Genomic DNA, 16,082 nt, shown 5'->3' with positions numbered 1-16,082 from the left:
CAAACCTGCAGATCTGTTTTCTATAAATCTCTGAATTAGTTTTTTTAGAAACTTCATATCAAATAAGAACAACTTAAATCTCAGGTGCACCAAAATTGTCAAAGCGAGCCCACGCGTTGCTTCGTTCCCCTGCAACATTTCAGCCCACTTGAAATGTTGCATAAGTAAAAACCTGAAACCGGAGCTTTGCTGTCTTATTGTGCAGAGGCAACAACAGACGCGGAGATTTTCACGTACCTGACCCGTGTGTTCAGTCTCATCCTTGTTGATTAGGTACATCAGGAAGAACCTGCACAAAGGAGGGCAGGAGTTATTTAAAATATTTAAAATATTCATGTTTTAGAGTTCAAGTGTGTTGCTGCACTTACAGGTAGTTGGCCAGGTTGTGCTCTTGTAGGGTGTGAGTTTCAAACCCGTGAGGCGTTCGATCAAAGTAGTCGTTCCCAATGCCGCAGATGAAGCATTTGGTCTGACGGAAGTAATTGAGAATTACATATTTGGATTTTAGAAACTGTTAGAACTTTAAAGTGCATTTATATATATATTCTCTGTATCCCTACTTTTATTTTGTGAGTACTGAGCAATAAATTAATCGCATGAGCATGCTAATTTCCATTACAATATTTTTTGAAATGCAGCTTTGCTTACTGAGATGTCATGACCCATTTTAATCATGGTTTTGGTTTTAAATGGTTTTAAAATATTTCCCAGTTCCAGTACTAAGTATTCTTGGCCATTATTATATTACTTGAAAATGGTCCCAAAACTGTATTTTCTTGTTTATCGCAATAATTACTGGGACAATTTATCATCTAGAAATAAGAAAAATGTAAAAGTATTCATTTAGATCATACCCCAAATTTTTCTGTTTTATCTCTAATCAACAGAGTTTCCTCAGAAAACTTGCTAAGCCCGAGGCGCTACGGCAGTCATCCATCCAGCCGGCCGCCATGTTTTTGAGTTAACAGGAAATTTGAAAAGATCACTTGATAGTTTGCGGTATTGGCAGACTGGAAAATTAACACCTTAAGTCTTTAAAAAGGCAATAATTTAAAAAACCTAAAATAAATAAACAATGTTAAGCCTGGTGGCCCGCCAGGCTTATAACACACTGTGGGAAAGTCTGCGTTTGTTTCTCAAACTGCATTTTTTTCCCCAAAATATTTTAGAAATGCAGAACCAAAAACTTGTGAATGAGACTGTAATCAAAAATTTAAAAATCTGATTAAATCAGTTAAAATTTTAGTTTTTTTTCCAAAGTAAAAAATCAAATAAACACAAATTCAGTTTTTTTTTGTTTTTTTAAAAAAAATAAAACAGTTTGTCTTACTAAACCTACACACTATTGGCTGCCGTTTTGCACACCAGAAAATCCAGGAGTGTCATAAAAAATTTTTCGGGCTCCCAAGAAACAAGGAAGACTGTCGATGCTAGCTTTGGTTTCAGTGCCAAGATGGCTTCCACTTTGAGCTATTAAAACATGCAGTTATGAGCATTTTTAAAGGGGGTTTCAAGGTTTCACAGGTTAGACGTGAGTCTTACCTCCATGTCCTCCTTAACCTGCTCCTGCTGGTCTCTCAGCTCCCCGAAGGCGTCGATGATCAAACCTGTGGCAGGTTGGGGAGTTCTGAACAGTCAGGAAGTACTTCTGGATCTGCTCTGACTGGGAGTAAATATTTACCCTGAATGATGGCTAGCAGGATGACGATGACGAAGAAGAAGAAGGTGATGTCAAACAGGATGCGGTAGAGTTCGTAGGGATCTCCGGCCGGGTCCTCCAACTCGTCTCCGATGCCTCCGCCGGCTCTCACGCCCACATACATGTGGAACAAGTAGCACTAAAGCCAATTAAAGGACAAAATCATTGAAACTTTCATTATTTTGTTGAAGACTGCTTTACGTTTATGTCATTAATAAATGTTAAGCGCGATTGCGTTGGAAACTGTCAAGGCCGTGAAGAATATTCTAAAGGAATTAAAAGCTTAAGAAACGTTCTTTCTGCTCAGTCTGGTAGTCGTGTCTTCATGCCGCGATCAAGGCCAACAGGACTTGATCGTCATCGGTTCAGAATAAAAGCCAGAGGAATCTCTTTCAGCTACAAACAACGTGAAGTTATTTTCCAATTTCATGCCTTTTCTTTGTTCTAAACAAACAGAGGTTAGACGTACCGTCATCATGTCGTCACACTTCATGTCGGGCTCGTCTTCGTCCTCGCTCTTATTGTAGAACTTTCTGAAGAAGTTGAAGGCCACCACAGTGTAGAGGTAGACGACCACGGCCAGCAGACCGACGGTCAGCACAAGCTGAGGGAAACGGAAACCATTAAGCTTCGCTTTCCTTCCTTTACCTCCAGTCAAAGTTACAAATATTCTGTCCAGGAGTGACGCTGAAAAACTACTTCACACATTCAAGGCTGGACTATTGTAGCTGTTTACTAACAGGAAGTTCACAAAACTCAATTAAGATCAAAAAGAGAGATCATATTTCTCCTGTTTCTGCTCCCCGTCAAAACCAGAATACAATTTAAGATTCTCCCTTTTATCCACACACCGCCTAAGCCTACATCGCAGTGGACTTCAATGAAGTCTTTTACCCACAATTCATTGCTGCATGTGACGTTTTGAATTAAAATGTGAAGTATTTAAACATTTTTCCTTTCTTTGTATTCGACAAGTCAAAACGGAACACATTTGAACAGCCAAATATCTTTTGCAACAACTTTTGGAAAGCAAAATAAACGCATACTGTACATTTAAAATGAAACTGATGTTGAGAGGAAATCTAAGAAATCCTGGGCATAACTTTGATACTTCTGCTTCCTTCAGAAGTATTACTAAATACTAAATGTTGGCTCCAGCGATGCCCCTCCACCCTGAAGCTTTTTATAAATATTATGAACATTATCCATGACATAGAGATGTGGACGTTTTTCAATACGTCTCCATAAGAAGGAAGGAGAGAGACTTTGGGAAAAATGGGATTGTTTTATAGCCAAAGACTTGCAGCAGTTAATTGTTGATTCCTGAACTTTTTTGCTCCTCCGGTTGACTTTAACCGAGTATTTTTCTGTTGCTTCCCTTAGCCCTCATGTTTTGGTGCATTTTGCATAAAAATAAAGTTTAAAAACGTAAATAAAATCATACTGCCACCTTAATGTGCACTTTGAGTCCACACTTGTGAAGCAGACACCATGCCTCGTCTTAAGACTTTTCCAGAATAAACTGACCAATTCTCTCACTCTGCTACTTTTTCCTACTACTCTCCAATGTTTCGGTTTTCATCCATGATTGCTGCAAGTCAACTCAGACTGCTGAGTTTCCTCGGATTAAAAACTTCTTAACCAAACCGAATTATAAACTGACTGTAATGTTTATTAACCAGGTTCAATTTGGGTTACATTTAGTTAACCTTCATTTTTGAAACCACGTTTCAAAAATGAATTTTTTTTATTTACAAAATGAATTGACACTTTGTAAATAAACAGAACTGAATGTTTCCTGTGTCACTGTTTTCAATATTTTCTCTAGTTTATTATTCCTCAGGTGTGAATTTATGAACCTCAGCTGATCAACTTCATCTTAAGAATTTTATTTATGTAATATAGTTTATTTGTTCTTCTTTATTTGCTCTTTAGCACAGTATACTGAACAGGCACATGAACATTTAACATGAATTTATTAACACATTTTGAGTCATTAAGTAATATATTTCCTTAAATTGAGATAAGGGGTTGGATTGAGTCTTCACTTCTTTCCAAACAGAAAAGTGGTGGCAAACAAATTATTTTTGTTCCTTGTAATGCATGCATGTGTTTTCTCCGTCTTACTGATTGCTTGTTTTTAAAAACCTGTTTGAAGAATAGTCTGCATTTTATAACCCATCCAAATTATGAAGTTATATTTGTTTCCAGTCGCTAATTTATCTAGACAACACATATGCATCTGTGTTTGGGTAAATTAATTTCAGTAAAGAGTTTGAGATGTTCCACTGTACATGTTACAAAAACGCCTAATTTTCTTAGTTTGAACCTGGATTAATAATAAAAGTAAATCATATTTAATTCCATCCAGCTGCATTGGTTTAGCGACATTCCTGATGCTCTACAAGTCTTAAATCTTCAATAAATCAAATTACTTTATTCTTTTTAATCATGTCATTTTGTTCTTTTAGTTAAGATCTTACAGAGTAAAATATTTAAAAACACTTTGGCTCCCTCTAGTGGTTGGCGCACTCACCTGCTTGCCATTGTGAGTGACGGAGGACAGGATGGTGCGAAGCGTCTTGAAGCCCATGGCGATGTCCAACAGATGTGCAGCGAAGAAGAAGTTGTTGAAGTGTCCAAAGATGGACATGGTGGTATACCAGATCAGATACAGGAAGTACTGGAGGACAGAGACGGACAGAAGCCTGTCTTTAGAGAAAAACATCATGGCCGCCGCTGGCTCCTGTGATGTTATTTTACACAGATTAATAAACTCACATTGTCAGTCAAAACCACTCCCAGTTTCCAGATGTGGTACTTTGTGTCAATAGAGCTCAACCTGTTAGGGAGGAAAAGGTTTATTATAGAAATATCAAACCAGCAGTTTGTTTTACAAACCCGACAATATAATAAAAATCACATAATTACTGAATACAACACATTATGACTCGAAAAACAGCAATTTAAAAACTGCAATTTTGTGAAAATAATTACCTGAAACCTGACTGTGATGTGAAGGTTTAAAAATATTTCCACAATGGGGGAGACATAACAGCATCTACCATCAGTCCAAATTCATTTTGAAGCTACTAAATAACTAGTATGTATTGGATACGGCTTATTTGTTATAAATAATCCACATTTCTGTATTTTTATTGGTCTGATATCTTTTATGCCATGGTTTCATTGGCTGTAAGCAGAAAATCTTCAGAATTACCAGAAATGAAGGCTGTAATTAAATCAACTCTGAATTGAGTTACTAAAATAAATCAGCATTTAATTATGATTCTAATTTATTGAACTGGTGCATAAAGAAGTGTTACCACAGATCCTTCCTCCTGCAGCTGTGAGAACAAACTCAAGTATTTACATTCCTGTCATTATCCACATTTTTTCTTTTAATTTCTCATAGCATGTTGTTGTTTTTAAGCACAAATATATGTGCACATTTATGTTAATAACTGCTGTAGATTTGCCCTTACTTCACAGTTTATTTTTATTTTTGTGTTAAACTGCATGCTTCCATTTTCCACTGAGGGACAATAAAGGAGATTTCTATTGTTTTCTAATATGGCATGTGTCTGTTTTTGGCTTTTTCATTTCAAATCAGTCTAAAGTCGCCTTATAAGGTCTAACTGGTCTCACCAGGACAGCAGGGACGCTTCCTTCTCCACAGTCTCCACGGTGGGGTCAAAGTCCAGAGCGCTCTTATCCAGGCCCAAAAGCTCAGCGATGCGCTCGGCCCCGTACATGTCGCCATATTTGTTGATCACCTACATGCACAGAGGAAGTACAGTATATTACTCGAATCAAGCTAAGGAAAGCATAAAAAAATATTAATTTAAATATTTCCTGATGGCTTTGTATTTTTTGAACGCGCCAAGTTACAAATAAAATTACAGAAAAACAATAAACGTTGAAAGCTGAGGGTAGAAGTATAAACTTATTAAAACCTAACCTTTCTCCAGTAACATCACAAAATCATCTCATCCTATTTAAAGGTAAACATTCACTCTTCATTCAGTTTATTTCTTAATACAGTACATTCAATGATGTGCCAATAATGAATACAATAACATTGAAGTTAGCAGTGCTGCGCTGACTCCATCATAATGGTTTTACTTTGAATCAGAAGTTGTATAATAGAGCCGTACTGCCACCTAGTGGACATTCAGTGCATTTGCCATTTGAGCTGAACTGCTCTGGCTGTCCTTCAGATACATTTGTTCCTTGTCTGTAAGTTCATTTTTATTAATTAGTTGAATATTGTGTAGAATAGAAAACTTCTTTCTACGTCTTCCAGCTTAATTTTCAAGCTAAGCTACATCATTAGCTGAGGTCTAGTTGCCTTCCATATTTTTACGTACTTCATTTTGTGTTTTGTTACAGCTTCATAAAAGAACTTAATGTAAAACAGGAGCAAATAAAACCAGGAACCGTCAAGGACTGGGTTATTTTCCAACTCAGATGTTAGCTAGCCGTGTAGCTTTGCATAGGAACACACTGAGAGAGCGTCATAAAGGCAACAACAACAGAAAACATCAAGACAGTTCCACTACAACAAATCAATATTTATGAGGAATTAAATAAAACCTTTTATTCAGAGCTTTACATTTTGACACTGAACCAAACTTGTATCTAAACATTTAAATTGACTTCTACGGGTCTCAACAGTTAAACACACGTCGGATGTTCGTTGCCGTTCACTAGACAGTTTTGTTCCTGCAGATTGAACACATTAAAAACTTTTTAAACTACATTTTATGTTACATTTCACTGTATCTGTACCGAGCTCCCGAAACTTCTCTTAATAAAAGTCCCTGCTTTTTGTGCAATCCAGTAATGAAATGGAATGTCCAAAGTTTCACACCACAAAATGTCGTGCGTGGGTGTGGGTGTGTGTGTGTGTGTGTGTGTGTGTGTGTTTGAGCCAGACACTCACCTTGCGTTTAATAAACTTGTCCCAGTAGTTGTTGGGGAAAGATCTGAAATCCCAAAAAAATAACTACATTTTACTGAGTTAAAATCAGTAAAATGACAAACGTCTCGGTTGACTTACGGCGTGTTGATGACGAGTCGATCCCACTGGCCCTTGATGTCGTCGTCGGACGGTTGCTCAGTGATGTACAAACCGTCGAACTCCAGCTTCCTGGCGATCTCCTTCTCCCTCTTGAACACCACCAGAGGAACCTGACAGCAAAACACAAAGAGTGCAACGACTGTCACATCTAATCGAACCCAAACGGCTGGTTCTGCTGGAGGTTTGATGAAAATCTGCACCTTCAGGCAGTAGTAGCCGACCAGGCAGAGCAGCGAGATGACGGTGTGGAACACGGCCAGGAAGCGCAGCGTCGGCAGCATGTACCCGGTGCTCTCCTGCAGCACAAACTCGTCCATGTCGAACAGTGTGTTCTCGTCGTCTTCCTCATCCCAACGGTGCTCCTCGTCTTCCTCTTCTTCCTCAGCTTCACCAGTGACCTAAACAAGAAAGTGTACAGAATAGGCCAAAAGGCCGTGAGTTTCATCTTAACTCCTCAATATGCTGTGGAAATTAGCAGCATTTTTTAGCAAGAAGTTTTGTGGAAAATCCTGGGAAGATTTTTGAATTCATTACCTTGTAAAAGAGCAGGATGAAGTTGATGGCGAAGCAAACGAACAGAGCCAGGAAACGGAGGTTGTAGAAGTTACGAGCCAGGTAGTTCTGCAATAAAAACGTTTGTTACGAGTGAGAATGGCGGCTTTACAACAATCCAATAATAATACTCTTCAAGTTTTCCCTAATTTTCTTCTATTTTTATTCATAATAGATGGATGTCTTTTTTGTAACGTCTTCATTGTGGTCTTGAGTAGAAACGCACTAACTAAGGTTTTCCTACTTTTTGCTCAATATTCTTAATTTATGACATTTTCTTTAAGGGTTAAAACACATAAGAAGAAAAAAATGATGCAGGATCCTTAAGAGAGATAGTAGTTTAGAATAAAACAGAAAAGATTATCCCACTTCTGCGTGAAAGAAAGAAATAAAACTTGAAAAAAGTGCATCAAAGTGCTGCATATGGTTCTCACCAATGCATTTATAGACTGACCAAAAATACTCGGTAGGATTTAGTGCAAAGAATAAGATCCTGCAGACAAGAGGTTGAAATGAGTTTCCCTGGTTTGTGTATTAAAGCAAATTTCTAATTCTGTTCAGAAAACAACTCTTGATCTTTGATTGCAAAACATTTTGAGTTTAGTTTCGCTCACCAGTATCTTATTCAGATAGACGTCAAGAATGGTGAAGATGGTTGACATGAAGGCTGGAGACGCCTCTTTGGGCTGACTGGATCTGGGTTTGGGTTTCTCCTCCACGGCTGGTTCCTTTGCCTCCTCCTTTGGTTTGTCCTCCTTCTCCCGGGTCTCTGTGCTGTAGCAACAAGTAAATAAATGTGTGTAAAAAGGAGACGTCACTCTGCAAGGCGGCTGACTTTCAGCTCAAGTTCACTCTGTTACTCACTCTGCCTTTTCTGTCTCGCTCTCAGAGGGCGCGGCTGTCTTGGCAGCGGCTTTCTGGAAAGCATTTTTAATAGACAACGGAAATTACTGTCTGAGCAGAACAGTAAACACAAGATGATAGGGGCAACTGAGAAAAAAATCAGTCATTTTTTTCAGAATTACAACTTTTTTCTCAGAATTGTTTTTTTTTCTGAATTCAGTTTTTTTCCCCTCAGAATTCCAAAACTTTTGTCAAATTTACCATTTTATTCTTAGAATTCAGATTTTTTTTTAAATATTCTTTTTCAAAATTATGACTTTAATCTCACAATCCTGCTTTCTCTCAATTCAAACTTCTTTCTCAGAATTTTTATTTTTTACCGAATTCAGTTTTTTTTTTCTTAGAATTTAAATTTTTTGTCAAAATTACGAGTTATTTTCTCAGAATTATGAGGGGTTTTTTTTGTTTCAAAATTCTGACTGTAATTTCAGAATTCAAATTTTTTCTTAGAATTCCGTTTTTTTGGTCAGAATTCCGACCTTTTTTGTCACAATTGCAAGTTTTTCTCAGAATTCTAAGTTTTTTCAGATTTTTGTTTTTTCTCAGAATTGTTTTTATTCTTTTGCAGAATTCGGACCTTTTTTTAGAATCAGAAATCTTAAAATTCTGACTCTAAGGTAAATTCTGAGATTAAAATTCTTTTTATGTTTTTCAATAAAAACTAGTTGAATAGAAGAAGCTGAAGCACCTTTTTACTGTCTGCAGTGGAGGACTCCCCGCTCAGCTCCGACACGTCCCCCAGGCCCGGCTCCACGTGTTTTCCTCCTTCCTTTTTAGGCGTCAGCATCTCCAGCATCACGTCCACCTCTGTGGCGTCTCCTGCAGGAGCCATGGTTTTGTCCGAGCTGCCCGACGACTCCATGGCTTCCACTTTGTCTCCTTCTCCCACGTCCCCGTGGATGCCGAACTGCGTCGGGTCCGGCATGTTGCCCAGGATATCCGTCACCTTTATGTTCTTGGCTCCTTCAACAAGCCCTCCGCCGAACATGGACGACCAGATGACGTGAAAGAAACCAAAAACGAGGCTGAAAATCCCCTTAAAGAAGCCAATAAAGATCATCCAGGAGAAGGAGAAGAAGCCGGTGATGAGTTCCTTGATGCTCAGCTTCTTGATTTTCTTGAACTGCTTGCGCGCGGTTTTAATGGTGAAAATCTGCCGGATTTCTGAAATGTTCTTCTTGACCGAACGACACGCGGTGGTGAACGCCGAGGCAGACTCCAGGGCGCCATCTTCTCCCCCGGAGAGCTCCTCAAGGATGCTGTGCACCTCTTCCTCGTCCTCCTCCTCCGGCTGCTCCACGGCGTCCGGCTCAGAGATCTGCGAGGCCAGCTGCATCTCAAAGATGGTGTCCTCGCAGAAGTTCACAAACATCTCCATCTTCTCGCTCTCTCCTCCCTCGTTCACCACGTCGAAGATGAACTGCCGCTTCGACTCCTTCACCTGCGGCTTTTCCCACTGCTCGCGGCTCGACTCGCTGATCTCGAAGTAAACGCGTTCGATTCGCTTTGCGCTGCCTAAGATCTCGATGCGACCCAGGTAAGGCTCGAAGTAGCTGAGGACGCTTTCGGCCAGGTCCAGGAAGGTGGTGAGCCGGGCGTCGTGGGGCATGTGTTCGGACAGGTTGGTCAGCAGCACGGCCACGTTGAACCCGATGTCCTTGGCGGGCTCGTGGAATCGCTCCACAAACTCCTTATAGTTGAACATGTCGTTCTCATCGGCCTCCGCGCACGACAGCAGGAATTCGATTTCTGACTGGTTGTACTGCTTCTGGCTCTCCATCGACTTCTGGAACTCCTTTTTGGAAATGACTCCTTTGCATTCCGGGTCGTACTCCTTAAAGTTGTCGGACGTCGTGAGATCTTTCAGTTTGAGGAACATGTCGAAGAATTTTAGGATCATCTCCACGTTACTGGAAGACTCCACCAGCGTGTCGACCATCTGCTTCCCGATTGTCCCGTTCACCACGTTTCCTGAAGAGGCACCAAACCACTCTGCTTACTTTATGACTTTAAAATCATATTAAATTAAATAAAGTAACATTTTTATCATCTTACCCTCAAGGAGAGACAGCAACATGACAACCATGTCCTTCTGTAAATCCATCAGTTCCTTCAACAACTCAATCTGACTGGCATCCTTAAAATTAAAACAAATATTTAGGATTTGTTTCTGTTTGTACAACAAAACAAAACTACTGAAATTAACCAGATATTTGATGGAAGCAGACCTACGCACTGCGAAAATACAAAATCTTACAAAGTAGTTTTGGTCTAATTTCTAGAACACGTGTCAAACTCGAGGTCCGTGGGCCAAATCTGGTCCACCATACCTTCTTATGTGGCCGTCTAGATTCTGGACTAAACACTAAATGAGCTTAAATATTATATTATCAAACAAATCTATGCAGTTTTTATCTGTTTACTGCCAAATTATATTAATCAGTTCCTCCAGTGTCTTGAGAATTATTGTGGAAATTCACACAAAATTAACAAATTGAGCTAAAAACTTTGAGTTTGTTGCAGATTTTCCTCAAAAATTGTCAAAAACTTTCTTACTTGTACTAAACAGCTGCCTCAGCTTTAAATGATTTCAATGAAACTAGAACTTTCTCACCAATGTTGTTTTACTTAAAACAAAAACTTCCTTTTTATCTTTCTGAGAAGCTACTTGTAAGAAAACTTGAATTAAGAGAAAACTAAGATATTTGCACTAGAAACTGGACTGAAAATACTTTGTAAAATTGTGTTTTTTCAGTGCGTTAGCACATTTTTTTTGCATTTTAAAAGGCTAATCTAAAATAAAATGTAGTTTGCGAAAATGTGGAAGGAAACAAATGTACGGTGGCCGACAGGTGCAAATGCGCAGCAAAAGAGAAAACATGCAAACAAAAAAGAAGACACCCCCGAATGAAATGCAGCAAACAAAAAGAGAGACGCAAACACCCCCGAATGAAATGCAGCAAACAAAAAGTGTTGAAAACGGAAGTGCTCCAGACCACTAGGGGGAGTCAAAGAAAATAGTATTCATTTCTATGGGACCAGATGCAAGATTCTTCTTCTTCTTCTTCTTGGTATTTATTGGCGGTTGGCAACAAACTTACAGTAGCATTACCGCCACTTACCAGTATGGAGTGTGGTTCGAGATGGTCTATAAACTTTCACTTTCTACCTTTTCCCTCCATTAACTCCTGATTAAACATACCCCCACACATACACACCTGCTTATATTATCCAACTTGCTTATAACTTTATATACCCCTCTTTGATATTCTTTACACATTCACACCCAACTTGCTCTACTCATATCCTATGAAATAGCTTTGTTTTTTTAAGATACCGAATAATTATTTGAATATGTCTACTCCCGAAATCTCTCCTCAAAAATTCTATTAAATTAAACCTTTCTTTAATACCTACACACTCTCTCAGCATGCATCTTCTCTCTTCTTCATACTTACAACACTCTAAAATAACATGCTCTATTGTTTCAGACTTCTCACAATAATCACACTTTCCAGATGCAAGATTCAGAGAGATACCTTTACTTTCTTTCAAATTTCTTTCTCTGAATCTTGCATCTGGTCCCATAGAAATGAATACTATTTTCTTTGACTCCCCCTAGTGGTCTGGAGCACTTCCGTTTTCAACACTTTTTGTTTGCTGCATTTCATTCGGGGGTGTTTGCGTCTCTCTTTTTATTTGCTGCATTTCATTCGGGGGTGTTTGCGTCTCTCTTTTTGTTTGCTGCATTTCATTCGGGGGTGTCTTCTTTTTTGTTTGCATGTTTTCTCTTTTGCTGCGCATTTGCACCTGTCGGCCACCGTACAAATGGGATAAAAAAATGCAAAATAGAGAGAAAATGGTTTAAAAATGCAAAAAACTGTTTTGTAAATCACTTACTGTTGGACTATTTAGACTTATGGATCTTTGCCACATGGCAGCTATTTAGGCAGATAATTGTAGTTTATGGTTTTAGTAGCTTTAATTGGTTGTGTATTTCAAATCGTCCCTAAGATTGAAGTCCTACAATTTTCAATTTGCTTCCTCTTTTCACATCGTAACAATTCAAACTAATTACTTGAAGTCAAATCTGAACACTGTTAGGTTTCACTCAGGCTTACGTATCAACGTACACATAATGTTTTTTACAATTTGTGACAAAAATAAAACATGACTTTAGGTTAACCTGTGAAAGCTTCATTTGCATGTTTGCAAACACGTGCAGGAAGCCAACAACTGCATCCCACAGTCTGCTGTGGGCTAAACTCTGCTGGTTTCCAATGCAAGGCCCCTGCAGGTGAGAGAGGACAGAAAAAACACCATGAAATAAACGATAAAAACATCAATAAATGACTTTATTCATGAGTTTCCTACCTGAATGTACTCAGTGAGCGAGTTAAATATCTGTTTGGCTACAGATAAAGCTTTGGAGAAGTTGTGCTTCCCAGTTTCATCAATCACCTCTTTCCCAGAATAATACCAATAAAAATCACTGATTGATTCCTAAACGGGAGATGAAGAGCAGCAGATATGATCACAGTAACAAACAGAAATGATGAAGAGGAGGATGTGAGCGTGTTCGCCACCTGGAGGCGGAGCAAGTAGTCCACAGTGCTGATGATGATGTTCACTGTGGTCGTGTTTCCAGTTTGGGTCCTCAGGAAGTTTTGGAAATCTGACAGAAGGAAATGTTAAACTTGAAAATGAATCCGTGCTTTAATGCACCTGTTTTTCAGTCCGTTCCTCACCGCCGTTGTGGCCCTCGCAGAGAAGTTGCAAAAAGCGGAACAGATCTTTGGTGAATTCGTCGTTCTGAAGCACCTTGGAGCCTTAAAGAAAGATTTTTACATAAATGTGGATCCAAAGTTTTAAATCATTTATTTAAAACAAGAAATTATAATCCCTTGCAAAACTTTTCATACCCATTTTGTCACATTTCAGCCGCATGTTTGATTGGGATTTTATCTGATAGAGCAACACATAAAATGTTCAGTTCTTCTGTTTAGAAAAATAAACTTTTTTAACAAATATCCAAAATCTGTGATGGAAAACTTTACATCTTTGTGGAAATAATATCTTCATGATGGATGGAGGCATATGAAGCGTAGTTCTGGAAGAAAATCTTTTAGTGGCCACAAAAGACTAAACATGCAGCTCTGGAAAAAATTAAGAGACCACTTAAAATGTCCAGTTTCTCTGAGTTTACTTTTTATAGGTATATATTTTGTTCTTTTTCCCATAAAAATTTCTGAGATTAGATTTTTTTTTCTACCAAATTTCAAACTCAGAAATTTCCTTTCTTCTTCCAGATAATTTCTGAGATTAATCTCAACATTTCTGTTTTTTTTGTTGTTGTTGTTTTTTTCAACTTTTGGAGCTCAGAAATATATTTTTTCTAGAATATTCCTGAGATTCATCTAAAAATATCAGTACTTTATTTAAAGCATATTTTTGACTTTTGGAGCTCAGAAATTTTATTGTTTTGTCCAGAAAATTTCAAACTAAAACTTAACATCTTAGTGAAAAAATATCTCCATGGTGGATGGAAAGATGGATGTGTAGTCCTGAAACGTGTAAAAACAACAGCTCTGGAAAAAATTAAGAAACCACTAAGAATGATCGGTTTCTCTTGTTTTACTTTTTATAGGTTTATGTTTGAGTAAAATGAACATTGATCTTTTATTCTATGAACATGTCTCCAAATTTTCAAGCAAAAATTTTGTTTTTTTTTGCAGAAAATGAGAAATGGTCAAAATATCTAACTAAGATGCAAAGACAACAAGTTGACAATTTAGAAACACTAATGTTTTAACTCAGGAAGAGTTCAGAAATCAATATTTGGTAGAATAACCAGGAGGTTTTCAATGGGGGTTTCAGTGTTTTTGTCCAGAGCTGTATATTCTGTTAGGATGATCTAGTCAAAGTCCACACTTAAATCCAATTGAGAATATATATATAAAAATATATATTTACAGTTTCCATCTAACCTGCCTGAGCTTAAACTATTTTAAAAAGATGAAATGTGCCAGCTGACTAAAAAACTGCGAGCACAAATGCATAAAACATTTTCTTTTGTAAAAACTGTTTTCATTTTATCTGTAAATCTGTTTTGTTCTGATTTGTCACATAAAATCCCCCCAAACCAATGAGGTTTCCAGTAGTAATGAGACAAAATGTTAAAAAGTCTAAGAGGAATCAATACTTTCGCAAAGCACTGTGTCATATAAAAGGCAGGCCGGGCATTTCTTATGTTCAAGGTTTCTGAGCCTTTAGATTACAGGTGGAAAACTGAATTCAAAGAGCAGTTTTTTATAAACAAAAATAAAATAAAAAACACCAACGAAACACCAGGACATTTCCTTAAGCTGGAGGAAGCTGGAAAACTTTCACATGCAGGCCGTGAAGAGGCCCGATGAAAACAGCGGACAAACGGGTTTACAAATCATTTTAACTGGATAATCCAGTCAGAATAAATTAAATCAGGTGGATTCCAAATCTGAAAGCTACGATGGAATAACAGGGCCACTGTAGGTAGAAGAAAAGAGAGAAAATTTGCTTGAAAAAAAATCAGAAATTTTCTAGGAAAAGCAAGAAATTTGAAAGTCAAATATTTTCAAGAAAAAACTCAGAACTTTTGAGATTAACCTATAAGATTTTCTAGAAAAAAAACAAGGACATTTCTGAGTTTGAAAAGTCAAGAATTAGCTACAAAAATCTTACATTTTGAGATTAATCTCTGAATTTTTCTTTGTTTGAATTTGTTTGAATTCTGAAACAGAAATTTCCATGTTTGTCCTAGAAAATTTCTGAAATTAATCTAAAAAATTCTAATTTTTTTTCTAGCATATTTTAAACTTTTGGAAATCAGAAATCTTTTTATTTTTTTCTAGAAAATTTCCGAGATTAATCTTTTTTCTTCCAAATTTTTGACTTTTCAAACTCAGAAATTTCCTTGTTTCCTTCAACAACATTTCTGAGGTTAATCTAAAAAAAAAAAAACAGATTTTCTAGCATAAAATATAAAGAATAATACCAATAAAAATCACTGATTGATTCCTAAACAGGAATCAATCAGTGATTGCATATTTTCAACTTTTGAAGTTCTGAAATTTTGTTGTTTGTTCTAGAATATTTCTGAGATTAATCTCAAAATGTCCGAGTTTTTTTCAACAAATTTTCAAACTCAAATTTCATACTTTCTTCTAAAACATTTCTGAGATTAATCTCAAAATTTCCGTTTTTTCATTGTTTGTTTTTTTTTGGGGCATATTTTCAACTTTTGAAGCTCATAAATTTCGCTCTTTTTTTCTAGAATATTTCTGAGGTGTATCAAAAAAATTTCTTAGACTTTCCTAGCAAAGTTTTGACTTTTCAAACTTGTTTTTTCCAAAACATTTGAGTTTTTTTGGCAGAAAAAGCGGGGGAAATGTAATCTTTTGTTGTTCTACCCACAGTAGCCCAACCACGCCGTCGTAGAAAGCAGCTTGTGACGCCATGTGAAAGTTGATAATTACGAAACGGAACCAGCTTTGTGGAATAGCCCCCAAATCCAAAGCAAGCCAAAGCTTTGCTTGAGCTGTGGAAGAGCCCACAGACCTATTTAGTCAAACCTGTTGGGAGTGGCACTGAAAGCCAACATATCTGAGCAGCACTAATCAGGACTGGCATTAGTAAATGTTAACATGGGAGGGAAACTGGAACAAAAAGCAAAATAAAACGGAAAACAGCCAGTGGATTGATTTTAATGGCCCACTTTGGGTGTTCTCCATCAGCATGCTCCCTATAGGAGGAGCTTCACAAATAAAAGCAGGGAGGATGGACCACATATATGGAGGGAACATTCAG

The 16,082-nt window shown here is 37.6% G+C and overlaps 2 protein-coding genes across 5 annotated transcripts in view; one reads left to right on the top strand and one right to left on the bottom strand.

Annotated features, from left to right (window-relative positions):
• Positions 1-4,305, top strand: part of aven (apoptosis and caspase activation inhibitor) — a 47,795-nt gene extending 43,490 nt beyond the window's left edge. Inside the window, exon 7 of the mRNA XM_005805202.2 lies at positions 4,220-4,305. The gene's annotated coding sequence lies outside the window, so the exon portion shown is untranslated. The remainder of the gene's footprint in view (positions 1-4,219) is intronic.
• The window catches only part of LOC102222111 (ryanodine receptor 3), a 136,143-nt gene that overhangs the window by 3,720 nt on the left and 116,341 nt on the right, over positions 1-16,082 (bottom strand). For all 4 annotated transcript variants that reach the window (XM_023347902.1, XM_023347904.1, XM_023347903.1 and 1 more), the window contains 20 exons: positions 12,986-13,066; positions 12,824-12,912; positions 12,612-12,740; positions 12,424-12,528; positions 10,293-10,374; positions 8,926-10,208; positions 8,199-8,251; positions 7,949-8,108; positions 7,317-7,403; positions 6,983-7,180; positions 6,762-6,892; positions 6,645-6,687; positions 5,348-5,475; positions 4,481-4,541; positions 4,236-4,382; positions 2,169-2,303; positions 1,682-1,838; positions 1,543-1,607; positions 369-469; positions 238-289 (listed from right to left, as the gene is read on the bottom strand). In XM_023347902.1, coding sequence (XP_023203670.1) covers positions 238-289; positions 369-469; positions 1,543-1,607; positions 1,682-1,838; positions 2,169-2,303; positions 4,236-4,382; positions 4,481-4,541; positions 5,348-5,475; positions 6,645-6,687; positions 6,762-6,892; positions 6,983-7,180; positions 7,317-7,403; positions 7,949-8,108; positions 8,199-8,251; positions 8,926-10,208; positions 10,293-10,374; positions 12,424-12,528; positions 12,612-12,740; positions 12,824-12,912; positions 12,986-13,066 — 3,287 coding nt within the window. The remainder of the gene's footprint in view (positions 1-237; positions 290-368; positions 470-1,542; positions 1,608-1,681; positions 1,839-2,168; positions 2,304-4,235; positions 4,383-4,480; positions 4,542-5,347; positions 5,476-6,644; positions 6,688-6,761; positions 6,893-6,982; positions 7,181-7,316; positions 7,404-7,948; positions 8,109-8,198; positions 8,252-8,925; positions 10,209-10,292; positions 10,375-12,423; positions 12,529-12,611; positions 12,741-12,823; positions 12,913-12,985; positions 13,067-16,082) is intronic.

This window comes from Xiphophorus maculatus, chromosome 15 (genome assembly GCF_002775205.1).
Source record: "Xiphophorus maculatus strain JP 163 A chromosome 15, X_maculatus-5.0-male, whole genome shotgun sequence".
In the NCBI taxonomy this organism is placed as follows: Eukaryota; Metazoa; Chordata; class Actinopteri; order Cyprinodontiformes; family Poeciliidae; genus Xiphophorus; species Xiphophorus maculatus.
This window is presented reverse-complemented; position numbering and strand designations above follow the sequence as displayed.